This window comes from Aulostomus chinensis, chromosome 5, assembly GCF_037954235.1.
Source record: "Aulostomus chinensis isolate RoL2024-O1b breed Wild chromosome 5, RoL_Achi_v1.0, whole genome shotgun sequence".
NCBI classification, from domain to species: domain Eukaryota; kingdom Metazoa; phylum Chordata; class Actinopteri; order Syngnathiformes; family Aulostomidae; genus Aulostomus; species Aulostomus chinensis.
This window is the reverse complement of record NC_141324.1, coordinates 19,150,151-19,165,660: the sequence shown is the minus strand read 5'-3', so window position 1 is coordinate 19,165,660 and position 15,510 is coordinate 19,150,151. Positions and strand designations below refer to the sequence as shown.

The 15,510-nt window shown below is 43.9% G+C and overlaps 1 protein-coding gene across 2 annotated transcripts in view; it reads left to right on the top strand.

Moving 5' to 3' along the window:
* Positions 1 to 15,510, top strand: part of LOC147261616 (zinc finger protein 521-like) — a 90,627-nt gene that overhangs the window by 60,983 nt on the left and 14,134 nt on the right. For both annotated transcript variants that reach the window (XM_086203730.1, XM_086203729.1), the window contains one exon: positions 12,259 to 12,390. In XM_086203730.1, the coding sequence (XP_086059856.1) occupies positions 12,259 to 12,390 (132 nt within the window). The remainder of the gene's footprint in view (positions 1 to 12,258; positions 12,391 to 15,510) is intronic.

Genomic DNA, 15,510 nt, shown 5'->3' with positions numbered 1-15,510 from the left:
GCTAGAATCACACACACTCTGATGTCAGACGTAGCAACCAGTTAAGAAATATGAGACGTTTCTTCCTCGAGTTAATCCTGCAAATTCAATGGGGGAATCAAGTGACGTCTGGTGAATGTGAAGACATATCACAAGCGTGTTTGAAGGTTTTTGTGATCTTTCGAAACATATGACAGCTGGAAGGAGATTGGCAACAAAATAGCGAGATTTTGTCACTATAATAAGAGAATAGAGCTGATAAAATCATCAAAACCAGTGACATCTTTGAAGCTTAATGAGTGAGGGCTCCCCCCAAGTGAGCAATAATAATAGTGTTTTGTAATTCTATAGCCCTTTCAATGATACTCGAAGGAATTTTAAATAGACATTTCTTTGAAAGGCAAAGTAGGTTAGACTGCAAATTATATTTTCCATAGTGTAACAGCGATGACAGGAAGTGTGTCTTTAAAACATGTCGCTGAGAGTGAACGTACATCCTAAAACTTAGGAAATCAGGAGGCAGGCTGCAGAATTGGCCACTAGACTACACTACGCCCATCCACCTAACTCTCCTTTAACCCCAGCCAGCCCCCGTCTTAGCATGCTCCCTGCAGACCTCTCCAGAGATATGGCCTCTCATTTCTGAGAGCATCCTCTGACAGTCTTAATGGACAAGTAGTCTCTCTACAAGGCCAGGAGAGCTCTTGCTGGAAATACCACTCTGGGCATGTCTGGGATAAGTACTGTTTTCTCCTCTGTCGTCTCAGGCCCAACTAAGATTGTGTTTATAGGCAGAAATTAAATGGAGCCCTCAAATGGCAGTGAACACATAGAGAATAGAGGAGGGAAGAGAATCCTTTTTCATTAAAAAAACATTATTTTAGAAACATAAATATGCATACAAAATGATAATAAAATTGCGGGACAGCATAAAAAGCCGTCTTATTACAGCTGGAGATATAAACTCTGGATGTTTATGTTCACCAGAGTGACGTATGCCACTCGCTTGACTTTTAAACAGAGGTACTCAGGAAAATATTCTTACAAGCCCCCAAGCAATTAGTCCAGCAGCTTGCCTTTGTCCACCTACCCATTGTGTTCTTTGTAAAAACCATTCTCTTATACCTCCACTCGCTCCATCCTTTGAGACGCCATTGGAAATCCAGGGCTCTTGCTTGAACCCACAGTTGGTTTAAGTGTAATGAAATGTATGTCATGTCTCCGGCTCTCTCTCCCTCTGGCTTCCCCTCACCCCTGGCCCCGTGAAAGCACTGCCTTTGACAGGAAGGCCTCTGTGGCTTCTTCTGCAGTGATCTTTAGCCCCTTCAGGTCCCATTGACTATTTCAGGACATCCCTGTGATTTGAGGATGGACTCAACCGTTCTCGCATGCTTCAGAGCATCAACTGAGGAGAAAAATAGACAGATAGATGGAAGCGGAAGCCTCGGACAGCTAAACCAGCCCTTTGGGAAATTCTACCCTGGTGCCTGACTGAATATCTAAAAAGAGATAGCCTCCATTGTATTATTTTTCATGTTTTACAGTATGTGTATTGAAGAACATCAAGTTGGCAGTGCTTATTATACACACTGTAGACCAACAGAGTTTGCCCAGTGGTTTTCTGATTCCCGTGTTCTTTCCTGCATCCTACACACAGAAACTGTTGCATCAGAAGTCATGTTCACTTTCAGAAAAAAGGACCCAAGCTGAGCCATTGGAGATGAAGCACATATAAATGTGAACGTATATTGACTCAGTTTCCAGTATCTGTTAACTATCATATTCAATATTTATGCAGAGAAGGGCGAACAGATCATGCATGGAACACTTCTCTTGCATCTGTATATGTTTATGAGGCCGTGTATGTGATTTAACAGCTCTTGTGAGTGTGTCTTTTTTTCCAGTGTGCACATCTGTGCATGGACGTGTGTCTGTGCATGGATATTGCAGCTTGGAGGGAGTGTGCATGTCCACTATATTAGATAGACGTGTGCGGGGTGCCTCAGCATGTGTGTGCTGCTGTCTCTTCAGAGCTCTCTGCACCAGCAGGGTGCGCCATTCCAATTTACCCATCAACCACGGAGGTAGGGGGTAAAAGCACAGGGCATCGCTGTCGGAGATTTCACATTCGAGGGACAAGATTACCGGTAGGGGACCCCTGTGTGGAGGTGATGAGGGAGGGAGTGTGGGGGAGTTGGGACTGTCGGGGGAGTGGTGAGATGGCGGAGGGAAGCACGAGTCATCGCCACCCTGAATATCTGTGGGCTTTCTGTTTTCTGGGGAGCATAGCTGCCAAGTTGCACATCTGTTTGACACCCGGTGCCTCGGTATGACAGTCAGGGGCTGTCTGTACCTCCTCATTTTGTAGTTCAGAGCAAGGATCTGGACAAAGCTTTGCAATTTCATCCAACCTTGCGAAAGTGTGTATACATCCTGGAAAAGGAAAATACAAATGCTCTAACCTTCACACGATAAGTTCAGGAAGGACTTGTATACTAGAGTAGAATCACGGCATTGTAAAATCATCTCCACTCGTTACCTCAGACCCAGAGACCAGGCCTACTGTTGGCCTTGCTCACTCAGCCTGTTTTTGAGTGTCAGCCAAGTCAGTTATGGCTGCTCCAGAGGCCCTGAAGCCTGTAGGGGAAACGGGACATTCCATAAAGCATAACTCATTCTTTACACCCTCTCTGCTGCCATTAGTTAATTATATGCAGGTGTTTTCCTTTCTCAGGTTTTTGTTTTAGATCTAATAAAAATGTGAGCATAAGTAAATAAGCCCAGATAGACGAAGGAAAGAAAGGGGGAAACTCAGTGGAGGAAGTAGCTGAATGTGCTGTGTGAAGCAAATTATTGCCCCCATGTAGATTCATCAGTTCTCCCGGCTGGATTAAGGAAGGGCCTTTCTAATGAAGTTCGCCCCGTCAAAAGGAAGGGACTAATTCTGATTTAGCTGAGGTAATGAACTTCCCCTCTCCAAGTGAGAGCAGCACCATGGGGCGAGGAGAGAGTGTGGCTGTGTGAGGGGGGCCGGGGCAAAGGAGAGTGGCAGTGAGAGAGAGAGAGAGAGAGAGACACACACACACACACACACACACACACACACACATGTGATATAGATGGGATGGAAACATGAAGCAAGGACAGCCAGATAGAAAGGAGAGAGGTAGAGAATGAGAGAAAAATTATGCAAAACGCCTGTCTCGTATTTGCTGAGATGTATTAAATTTCCAGTGCGGGTGCCTGTGTTATATAAAATTATGCTAATGTCTAGCGGCCTGCTGCGAATGGCAGCTTGCTGGTCCTGAGCATGCGTGGCTGGCCGCTACACAGTGCGCACTCAGTGGGACTCAGCTTTTCTATTAAGGAAAACCTCTAGACACCTGATGATGAATTCTCTCTCACCAAATGTTCCCCCTTTTTTGTGTCGAAAATATGAGCGCTTTTCTAAATGACTTTGGAGAGCCCGGCGTGGCGCTCGGCGGCCTGCGTCGAGCAGGGGGGAAGGGGGTATGAAGGGGTGGGGGGGTGGGGGGGTGGCGGGAGGGGGGGGGGTCCCTCTGCAGCAGGCTAAGGGAGTCAATTAAGGCAAGCACTGATAATTATAAGCCGCCAGAACGCAGGGGCTGGCTAATTGTACAGTGTTCCATGCCGTGAGCCCAGCCAAGGGGCCTCTCCACAACGCTCTCTTTCCCTGCTCCTTTGTGTGGACCACAGACCCCATAGAGCCACATACCTCAGCCTGACAATGCCACAGTGAGGCTTGCAAAGAAAGCCAGTCATGAGCCCGTAATTAACTTTTTACATTCAGGCCACTCATTCTCTTTTGAGACATGAAAGAGAGATTTTAGTTAGATTCACACCTCAATTTACTCCCTCATTTGCTTCGCTGAAAGTTTTCTCCAAACCATTTCAGTATTTCTTTGCTTGTTTGTATTTATTTGTCTAACTGCACAGAAACTTTCATTGAGCAAAAGAGTCTTGGAAAGTCAGGGCGTAGGCACTTGACCTTTATTTCCTTCTAACAGGAAAAATCCCAGCAGTTTAGAATAGGCATGTATAGAGTAAATTAGAGCATTTCAGTGCAGAATGGTGTTTGTGTGGCTGCAGGGGGTCCGGCGCTCCCTTACAATCCATCTCACCAGCTTGCACTGTTTGTCCCCAGCGGACCTCCATACCTGCCTGCAGCTGCAGTGCCTACACATCATTCGTTAACAAGTATTCGGCTCTTGCCTTTGTTGTGGATTTCGCCTTCTCTCTTCTTTTTTCCCTTTACCTTTGTGACCTACACGCTGTTCATCTGACCGAGTTTTAACCATTGTGGGTTTCAGCTGTAAGAATAGCAGGTGATGTGGTCCAGGTGAAATAACTAAATGGTAGAATATCACTCAAAACATGAAGTAACGCCAAATCCTGCTGAAATGCCCCCTTTATCTGGTTTTACCAGTGTTAAAGAATAGCTTCAGGAATAATAAATCTTAATACTTCGATATTATGGAACCTTCAAATAAAAGCTCCGTCTCATTTCCTCTACAACAGTTTGTGTGTTGAGTCATGAAAGATTTATATGCCGAATTTAATGCATTCATAGAGAAACAAAGCTGTGCCAGCTCTATATGTTTGACCTGATATCTCCTATAAATTCATTTATTGTAATAATAATCAGGGTTTGTGAGTGAAGCTTACCCTCTCTTTAGTATTTATGCCCCAACAATGCTGAGTGGCTTTATATTGTCTATTTTCTGCGACAGAGTGAAAAATCACTGAACACACGCACAAGGACTCTTGGCAAATAGCTCAAGCGGAAATGTCTGTTTCGTGTGTTTATGTTAGAGGGAAGAAGTGTCCTTATGTTTTTATCCTCCCTGTTTGGTGAACTCCAAAAGGTGTTCTAGTCGGCTAAACCTTTTGTAACACCCATTCAAGCGTTACGCATGTTTATCTCAACACAAAAACCTGTCAGTTTGGGGTTTCTACCTCTGGTCCTGGAGCCATGGGAGCTCTGAGGCAGTTAATGTAGGCGCAAAGTGGCTGATCTTAGCGGGAGCCTTGCCCTGCTCTGATTAGCACCTCCAACGAGCCGCCATGCATCAGAGCTGACATTCTCCCAGAGACATGTTCCCCCAGAATCCTTTGCTCTTGCTGTGCGAGGGCGTCACAACTCCTGACATGTCAAAGCCAACCTCACCTCACCTTTCCTTTTCCCCCTGGATGTTGGAAAACAGCATCAGGCATGCACTGAACTTAGGACCCTGACATGAGGGGCTTTGGTACCTCGCTTAGCTTATCTTCCACATTTCTTTTACACACACACACACACACACACACACACACACACATACACAGAATATGTCTTTTTCATGACCACTTCCCCACTGGCAAACTGCAGTAAAGCTTCTCCTTTCATGCTGTGGTAGTTTTCTAATCTCTTTGATTTCATTAGCTCGTACTCGACCACATTTCCATCACTGTTTGTGAAAAATATATCAAGTCTTTGATAGAATGGGGTGAAATTTCAAGGTACCATGATTTAATCTCTTATTTTGACTATTTTGCACTTGACTCACTTCTGTCCTTCTCAAACAGTGGAGGCAGGATATAGATATTAGTAATGTTCCCCTCAGGCACCATTTCTCCAATCAGCTTTGGTCCCCAGGGGGTCCATCCCTTTGTGCTCCCACCTACCACCTTCCAACCCCCATCCGCAGCATTCACCAGGCCTTAATGGGCCTTGTAGTACTTCTGAAATTAGTTTGTTCCTTAGGAGCAGTGCTTCTACCTCAAGAGAGAATACCACACGGAGGTGGAGTCAATTTGTATTCACCCATAATTCCCTGGGCCTTAATCACTCTGATTTTCCCCCCATTATCTGTTAATGGATAGTTCCCGCTGAGAGAAGAGAGAAGTAAACCCACCTACTGTTTACAGGCCTGAAGCTGTCTACTCTGCTACCATCCGCAATCCCTTAGTGGGTTGTATACAACAGTGAGTCCGCTGAAAACCAAATCTTCGAGGCTTCTGGAGATATTACGAGACAGATGGTAGGATGGAAAGCAAACTTTTGCTAAAGGTGAAATTCCGTATAAACAGGATCACCATAGTGCAGGTTCATGGCAAAGTTTTTTTTGTTTGTTTGTTTGTTTAAATGTGCATGTGCAAATGTGCATATGACCTGTACGGCTCAATGTGTAGCCAACTAAATGTTCATAATTTTTCTTCCCACTTGTTTGCACATTATTTTCAGCTCAGAAGTGTCTTGATTGATGTCATTAATATCATTTGATTGGGTGCGTTGCTTTGGTGACATAAGCGACAGGGGTCTCTCCACGAACGTGCTCTGAGAACCGTTCCCTCAAGGAAAGCAAAGATTTTTCTCTTCCATAGCCAAACGTTAAAAGTGATCCCCTAAAATTGAAACTGCTTCTCAGCAGAATTATTTAAATAGAATAAAGGGCAGTGGAGGGGGGCGGATGGGGTGGGGGTGGGGGGACTGGAACGAGGGAGTCTTTAATTAAGCATTGGCCTGCATTTAACTATAATCAAAATGTTATTCTGTCTTTAGTTACTTAAGTCTTGCTCACTGTCAGCTGGTGGCGCCCAAGCAAACTAAGACATTTCTATCAAACCCACAGACATCTTTACCACCGCATTAAACTTACAGAATTCAATATGCGGCAACTGTATCCTGTTACATAAAGGTTTTACTAAACTATGCAAGCCAGACCTGCAGGCCCCAGCTCCCCAAACAACCTTCAACAGCACATGAACTTCAGCCCGGATAAAAAAGTAAACAGCAAGGAGAAATAAAGACCATTCTTTTTGAGAGAAGTTTTTCCTCTCTCCTTCTCCCTCTCCTGTCCTCCGCATGGGAGAGATATTAGGCGTTTGTGTTTTAAGGAGCTGTGAAATACATAAACCATGAGCCACAGGAACGCGAGGCCCTGTGGATATGCAGATGGGCTTACTTTGCTGGTGTCAGAGATGCTTAGAGGGAGCAGGCACAGGAGCAGTTCTCATCTAAAGGATTTTCTTAGGAGTGCAGAGGGACAGGGTGGTGGCAGCGGAGAACACTCGGGAGACTCGGAAACAGAGAGTGGGAGGAGGGAGAGGGAGAGAGAGAGAGACGAGGATAGAGAGAGGGAGCTGACAGTCCCCTGTGGCCCTGTAACTATATCCAGAGTCTGCTCAGTGCACAGAGAGGGGTGGGGGCTAACGCAGGGCCATGCTGATTGGACAGCCCAGGAGCAGGGCTGGGGGAGCGACAGGAAGTGACCTCAGCGCAATGAGGCAGCTTCAGGGACGAGTGAGCTGACTTCCTCCCTTGGCTCTCGCTAAGAAACAAGCTGCCAGCCTGATTCCAGCCCTGTTACACTGCTGAATCAAACCCAGCCCTCCACAAGCTCCACAGTTCACTCATGACACGCTCAATCACAGACTCGAGCTGGGGAGTAAGAGTCAACAGTTCAGTGGTTGTGTTAATACTCAATTTAACACAGTTTTTATAGACATTAAAAAAAAAATCGTACCGTCAAAAGATCCAAAAAAAGAATAAAACCAACATGAATTAACAAATCAATACTACACCAAAAAAAAAGTGTGTTTGGCCTTTCAAGTACTCATTCATGGTGTCTTGAGATCACAAAGATGTTTTTTCACTATTGCATCCCCTCTTTTTGACTCAAAATGCAGAGAAGGCCCCCATCATGGCACTACGTAGCCACCGACTTCAAACTACAGGGAAACTGTCCAAAACCAGTTTATACAAACTAACTATAACCCTTCCAGTTTGTGCTCATTCATGATGCTGGAGCTCTCTGTTGAACCAACTCAAGGGTTATTGTTTGTTTTCGAAGTGTTTGAGGATGACTCAGCATGCGCCTGGATAAGGAAGTTGTTGATTATACTGGACAGTGTGCCCGAGAGTTTGTAAACTGATGTTTTTGGATAAGTTTGCTGTTGTTTGTCGTTGGTGGCCATGGGACGCCATTAGCTTTAAGCTAAATATACGTCACTTGCTCTGTCTGCATTCAGGAGTCCCAGTGAGTTGAAGCAGCAGCAGGAAATAGTAAATAGAACTCAGTCCTCTACACGTTTCTCTTACTCCGCCAGTAGAAATGTTCGGTAAAACTGTACAAAACTGCCAAATTTAAGCAATGGTATTGTGACCCAGTTTTCGACACGATTTATGTCCTACTAGAGATGAATGTGCTTGGGCCTGAGTGCAACACGCAAGCTCAGAACTCAGAGATCCCCGGCTTTGTTGGTGTCGGGATTTGTTAACACTAAGAAAAATATAGTATAACAATTCTGGAAATGTACCATGTTCATATCTCCTCACCATTTTCCCCTGATGCACCTGCTCACAGACATAAACACACACATGCACACACACAGGAGGGCAGTCAGGCAGGTGCAGAGTTATCTGCATAATGAAGCAGGTCATGTCTCTAAAGGGACAGCTTTGTGCACTGGGGTCAATTGAGGGCTGCGCATATGGCAAAAGACTAGATGTGTGAACCCTACAGCACGCTTGACCTTAGTGTACACCCGAACACACATAAGCAAACTGAATGGTGATCAAAGAGGCCAGTGATCTCGGTGCTGGCTGTGTGGATGCGCTCGTGCCATCCTCCTCCCCCCTCTTTTGGCTGATGCCTGCTGCTACACACAGACGCACATGCAGGCTGCAGAATAGCTCATCTGTTAAATGCACGATTGCAGAAGACACCATTATTTCCCGTTCAAACCACGATGAGCTGCTTTGATTGGCCTACCTTTTTCCACACTGTCAAGCGTGGTGTGTAAGCTTGTACTGATGCACATTTGCTGCTGCACACACAGTCCTCCGTGATATGCTGTGCCATATGTTTATGTTACTGAGAAGATTATAAAAGAGCATGTGGTTTTATATGTTGCCCTATGTTCAGTTTACACTCGGGGTATTTCTTTTGGCACTGAAGATGTTTCTCTTCCTTTTCCAGGAATATGAGGGTCCATTGTTCTTACTATTAGTCAATCTTTAGGTGCCAAAATGGAGATAACACTTCTTTATTGCTCTTTAACTTACCATTAGATCACATTTACTGATTCAAACAAAAGGGCTTTTTATTATATCAAAATAATCTTAATCTAATATTTTCATGAACAGCTTCTATAATTGCAGGTTAGTAATAGTAATTTAAAACTGAATTATTTAACAGAAGTGAAGCTGTTGGAGCAAGTTCTTTCTTCATTTGGATCCCTGTTAACTACTACAGAGTTGCTGGGATCCACACATGTAAAAGTAATAATAAATCAATAAAGTTACTAGTTTTTTGGGGGCAGCATTGTTTTTCAGCTGACTCTCAGCCCCATTTGACTAAAGCATCTTTGACTTGTATCCCCCCAGCTGGGCACAGTTGTATGTGGATTATTTGGATTGTGTTTCTGGTACCCAGGGCCTATGTGGTGGGCACTGGGCTGTAGAGACCTGGGGATAAACTCTAGATGAGTCCCTGGAGTATCCACCCCTACCCCCAGCCTGCTGTAGCTGGCCTAATGTCTGGTTTGGCAGGGGTTTGATAGAGCACCAGTCTGGCCCCGCGGTGGAGTCCATAGGCCTTTTATTGATGCACAGGAGATGGGTAGTTCTCTGGAAATCTGAGTCAGCACATCCTCGTGCCGTAAATGAGTGTGGGTTCACGGTCTGAATGACATTTATTTAAGCTATCATTAGCCGCAGCTGAGGTAACGCCTTTGACAGTAAATTGAGAGTTTATCCTACTTTTGTAATAAATATGGCATCAGTGAGTTGAAAATGTTTGAACACATTGCCAATTGGAGCTTTTTTGGCAGGTTTGACTGTCCTTTCATTTCAAAGATTTGGTGATCATAACGAACAATGACAATCTGCAGAAGCTTGATTCGAATCTTTGGCTTCGTTCAGGAGGCTTCCTTTGTGACCATACCGCCAGCGACTTTACCTGCAAACAGCAGCATGAACATTAACAACACAAACAGCAAGTAATAATGCAAATACGTAAATAGTGACAATGCCAGTTGTACAAAGGGTAGGCAGTGTAAAAAAAAAAATTAATGTAAAAACGATGAAACGGGGGAGTATAAAAGGTATGAATAGTGCCCAACCCCCCCATTTGACCTCATCGAACACCAGCTGTAACCCTCCTAACAACATTTTATCAAAGGTGGTAAGAAAACCAGAGTAAACAAGCTCATATAGGGCGTCACATTAGCAAGTAACTCACAGAAGAGGATGTGACTTCCAATTTGATTAGAGTTGGCAGCCCTTTGATTACCAGGAAACGGGAAGTGTTGAATTGTGAAGCAATTACAGGCGCCGCCCCCTAGATACACCAGCAGACAAACAGATTCGAAACTCATAAGCTTGAGATCATGTAGACTGCTCAGTATAAAATAACAAAGTGACCATAGGATGAAAATAAGTCGATCAAAATTTCATGAGAATGCTCAAAGAATGCTGACAAATGTCCTTAATTCCTGAGCAGCTTTCTTTCTCGTGTCAAAAAGTGTCAGTTGCAATATTGACTCCTCCATCCCTGCAGCATGCAAATTGAATATTCCTTTGATACATGGGAGACAGACTAAAACATGTATTGCCGTAATGGCAGGCAGACCTTTCCTCTCAAAGCTAACCAGATTAGTGGCCAGCCGTAGTAGTTGAGTTTGGATACCATAATTATATAAACCATCATAGATCCAGATTGCAAGTCTCTCCATTCATCAAATAAAAATATGAGCAGACAGAAACCTGTTTAAAATTACAAAATAAAACCATCTCAGCTCACTGAAAGTTCAGATGTAGCATTCAGTCGTAAGCAGCAAGGCAGAACATACGAGATATAGTTCAACAGCCATGAGCTTAATTAACACCCATATACATTGCAAATGAATGCATTGAAATTCAGTTCTTGAAATGAATAGTAAACAAAGGAAAGCATACATCAACTCCAAGCATACAGAAGCAGTAGATACCTCCAAAAAAAAAAAACAGTTGAAAGAGAGAAAGAGAATCTCTTACTCCAAATTAGATGAACCACCAGTGGAGTGGAACTCCGCCTGGCAAAGCAGGAAGTACTTCGGCTTGCAAAGCACTAGATCCCTGCAGTATGTTAGCAAAGCAGTCCGTATTTTGGTTAGCAAAGCAGCAGATACCAATTTAAATGAGCAAAGGAGTCAATACTTTTGTCAGCAAAGCAGTATAACTACTGTAGATCAGCACAGCAGTAAATGTTTTGGTTAGCAAAGTAGTAGATACCTACAGGATGTTAGCAAAGCAGCAGATACCTAGGTTAGCACTTTACCGCGGCTAGCTATTACCAAGCCAACAGCTGCTTTGCTAACATACGTATCCACTCCTTTGCTAACCAAAGTATCCACAACTTTGCGAACATAGAGTTGGTATCTTCTGCTTTAGGATAGCAAATCAGTAGATGATTTTTTTTTTTAAAGCAGCAGATGCTTAGCTCAAGAAAGCAATGGCTACTTAGCTTTGCAAAGCAGACAGTTACCTTAGGCTCCAGCATAATGACCAGTCAAATCCAGTCAGATGCAAATTAATTAAACTTCTTTCCTCTACTACTGAACAGATGGCTGTATAACATCCAACCGAGCACCGGGTCTCTGAATGGCAGCGATAAACAGCGATCCACGACTGTTCACTCCTTAATAAAGCCATCCAAACTCTAGAAGCAGGAATGTGTCCGTGTCAGAATGAATGTCAGGAAGGCTGTTTCGAAAGTTTGTCTGTTTTTGTATGTGCGGCTGTGGTTGGAGGAGAATTTGTTGAAGGTTGATGTGAAAATGGTGGAGATTATTGGCTAGCTGAAGGGGTAGCGAGTTCACACTTTGACCAATAATCAAATAATATTTAAAAATTGGTTCTGATATGGAAATTTCAAATTAGGTCTATACTTAGGCTTACCAAAAATATTTTCGTAGACCCAAAGAATATATTCTTCATCCTGCAAGTTAATGAAGACAAACCTCACCGTCTTCAAAGAGCAAGTTCCTGTATGAGTGATTAGGAGCACAGCTGGTCACTCAATTTATGTCCTACTGGAGCAGATCAAATCTTTATATTATTTCTGTCTGAATCATGGAAATCACAGGGAGATAAAAATGTAAATTTCACATGAAATAAAATTAAAACAACAAAAAGAAAGAAAAACGCTGTGAGATATTTTCCATTCATGCACTGTTTATTTCCCATCTCATGGTTTTGTGTTTTGTTTTTTTGTTGTTGTTGTTTCTTCTCCCCAGAGGAAGGATTGAACCATGAATGCAAGCTCTGCAGTCAGTCATTCGACTCACCGGCGAAGCTTCAATGCCACCTGATCGAGCACAGCTTCGAGGGAATGGGCGGAACTTTCAAGTGTCCTGTCTGCTTCACAGGTATACGTGTGTGCATGAACAGCTTGAAAGATTAGAAGTGCAGAGCTGGCTTTCATGTACACACTCACTTTAGAGGCATTTACATCCTCAATATGCAGAGCTTCGCATTTCCAATCTGTCTTTTTTGAGTGTTAAAAGGTAAATGGGTTCTAAATGAGTTGGGAAAGGTCATGAAGCAGGTCGAGGAAAGCTGAGAGTAGTTTGCTGCATGTGGCTTTTTATTTAGTCAAATTGCCTCCAAATCAAGGCCTAAGGAGTGTCATGAGGTGAGGGGGAGAAGGAAACAGAGCAGGGGGGAAGACAGTGTGAGCTGAGGGGAGACGGGGGGAAGGAGGAGTGGGGAAAGAAAAGGACATGTGCTAATTGTGGATGGCAGTGGTGCTGATAGCTGTAATGATCTCATCTGTCTCTGTGCGTGGAGGTGGAAGGACCGTACTCCTCTTGAGAGGATAGCGCCCTCCTTCAGTGTCAACAGGGTTAACTATCTCTATAATGAAATCTGCAAAGTCGTTAACTTCAGCTCTTCACTCTTTCTCCCTTCTCAGCTCTTTACTCTTCTTTGCACTTTTGGGTCCTCAGCTCATTTTCTTCTGTTGCCTTTCCTGCACCCCCCCCCCTCCATCTCGCGCCCCAAAACATCTCATTTGCCTCTCTTCTTTGTGTTACATCAATTAACATCATTAGTTCACATTTAGCATTTAAATATCTTTCTCTGCATTTTTTTCCCTCTTTGTAACCACTCACCTCCTTATTCATTTTCCTCCTCTCCCTTCCTTCTTTACTGCTCTCTCTCATTGCTGTTTTGGCCTTATCTCTCTTTTAGCAGAAGCCTATTGATATATCCCCACCCGAAAACCCACCCACCTCCACCCCCCCATGCTCCTCTCGGGGATCTGGGCATTTAATATACAGAGCATGCCTCCTTCATCTGAGCCTTCATTTTCCACCACCGGCTTTGACAGACAGGTCCCCCCTCTCCCTCCGCGTCCATATCGATCACGGCGCATGAGACAGAGGGATGCTGGGAGGGAGAAAAGGAGGAGGAGGAGGACAAGGAGGAGGGATAGACAGAGTACACCCTTAGGACAGTGGTCACAGAGCAGACAGACAGATGGGTGAAGGCCTCTGGTTGCAGGGAGAGCTTGAACGGACTGAAAGGCCTCCCTCTGTTGGGGATGCAGGGGACAGGCACTCGGAGGGGACAGAAGGAATTGAGAGATTGGCTGACAGCTGTCCTTGAATATATTTCTTCAAGTTGTTTCTGGCCTAAAGCGGAAAAGCTACACTAGTTTAAAAGCCCAACATGAACTTAGTCGCAGAATTATTTTTTTTGACTCTTACAGATTGTTAATTTTTATGATGTTCAGTTTCCCAAATGTGATTTTACGTATTTTAAATCAAAAAAATGTGGTGAAACTGTCCAAATAGGCCCTCTTGACATGTCGTTCGCAGGGCACACACGGGTGCAATTAATAACATTAATTAGGAACCTGGTGTCACTGTGATGCTAAATATAACAGGGCCATAATTAATTTGATCAATTACACCTGTGTTTACCCTGCCATATGACATGTCAAAGTGGCTGCTGTGAACTATATTGATTTACTGTTCATTTCAAACAGGAGATGCACCCCTCAGTTCTCTGCGCCCTCTTTGTTGGTCAAAATATGCGGTACCGGCCTTTTGAAGACCAATCGCATACAGAACCTTGTCTTCTACTCTCTTAAGTTTTGGTGGGAACAACCGAACTGAGAACTTTACCACATCAGGCGAGCACAGCACCCGTATCACTGCTGGCGCCACCTTCTACCTCACGCCCCATCAGGAACTCCCTCATTGGCTAGCTTACACCGCTTAGTCAGTCCTATGATATCACTGACTAATGTGTTTGCTACAAGGTTTTGTTTTTTTCTCTTGTTTCTCACAAAAGGTGTGGACTCGATGAGATTAGAGATTGTTACACTTAGCAGTTTTTTTAATTAAAAAAACCCCACATCCAAATTGACATGTATTGTGCAGTATTCATGTATATATAGTATAGTATGCAGTGCATTAGTTGCATTTAAGCGAATGTCTAATATCGTGTAGTGAGCTAATTTAAACTGCTTTATATACGGTACTATATGGCAGTTTAATCAATAGCAGTGTTTATTTTAGCAGATAATTATGCGATTTGTAAAAAACAAAAACAAACAACTTATCAACCAAATAGTTATTTACTTCAGAAGGAGTCTTGAAACATTGGCAGGTCGTCATGTAAGACAAACTCAGACGTGACAAAGTAGCATGATTGAGATGCTAATATTTGTTTGGAGTGGATGAGGTCCTCTTGAATCATAGCCTGCTCTACCGCGGAAACTTTGACACATGTAAGCAGATCTCCATTCCAGCTCAACTTTGATCAAATTAGGTGTTGGCAGTACGATCACTGGTTCACTGAGTTCAGTCGATTAACAAGAGTTAGTCTTTGTTTAAAAGCACATCCCCCCACTCGATACCTGTGTTTTAGTTTGATCCACCCCGTGTGACCCAAAAACACGGAGGGAGGCAGAGACTGATTGTCATTCTTTGACGTACCTGATTATCCTCAATCCACACCGAAGGGAACAGAGAGAGGACAAATCGTACCACAAAACAGACCAGAGGAAAGTATGTGGAAAAGTAAGTCGAAAGATAGTAGATGAGGGGGGAGACAAAATAGAGGAGAAAAGGAGACAAAACTTGGTAGGAAGCTGAGAAGGTTGCAACTGGCAAGTTTGGATGTGAGATGAAAGTGGGGAAGAGGAGGAGGAGGAAAAGAGGAGTGTGTAGGGGAGGGAGGGTAAATGGAGAGAGGTCCATAAGCCCCTGGATGATGAGAGAGAGGCTGACTCTCCCAGGACAGATTTGACAGGTTTCAGAAGTGGGGGAGCCTGCAGCTAGAAGTGTCTGCTTGCACCCTTAGGAGCAGCAGTGAGGGCTGGTGTGGAAATTGTGATTGGGAATATGTGCTTAAGACAAACAAAACAGAAGAAAGTGTGTCTGATGAAAGTGGCACGTGTGTATGTGTATGTGTATGTGTGTGTGTGTGTGTGTGTGCGTGCATGTGTGTCTACGCTTTTCTACTTATGTCACAGCGTG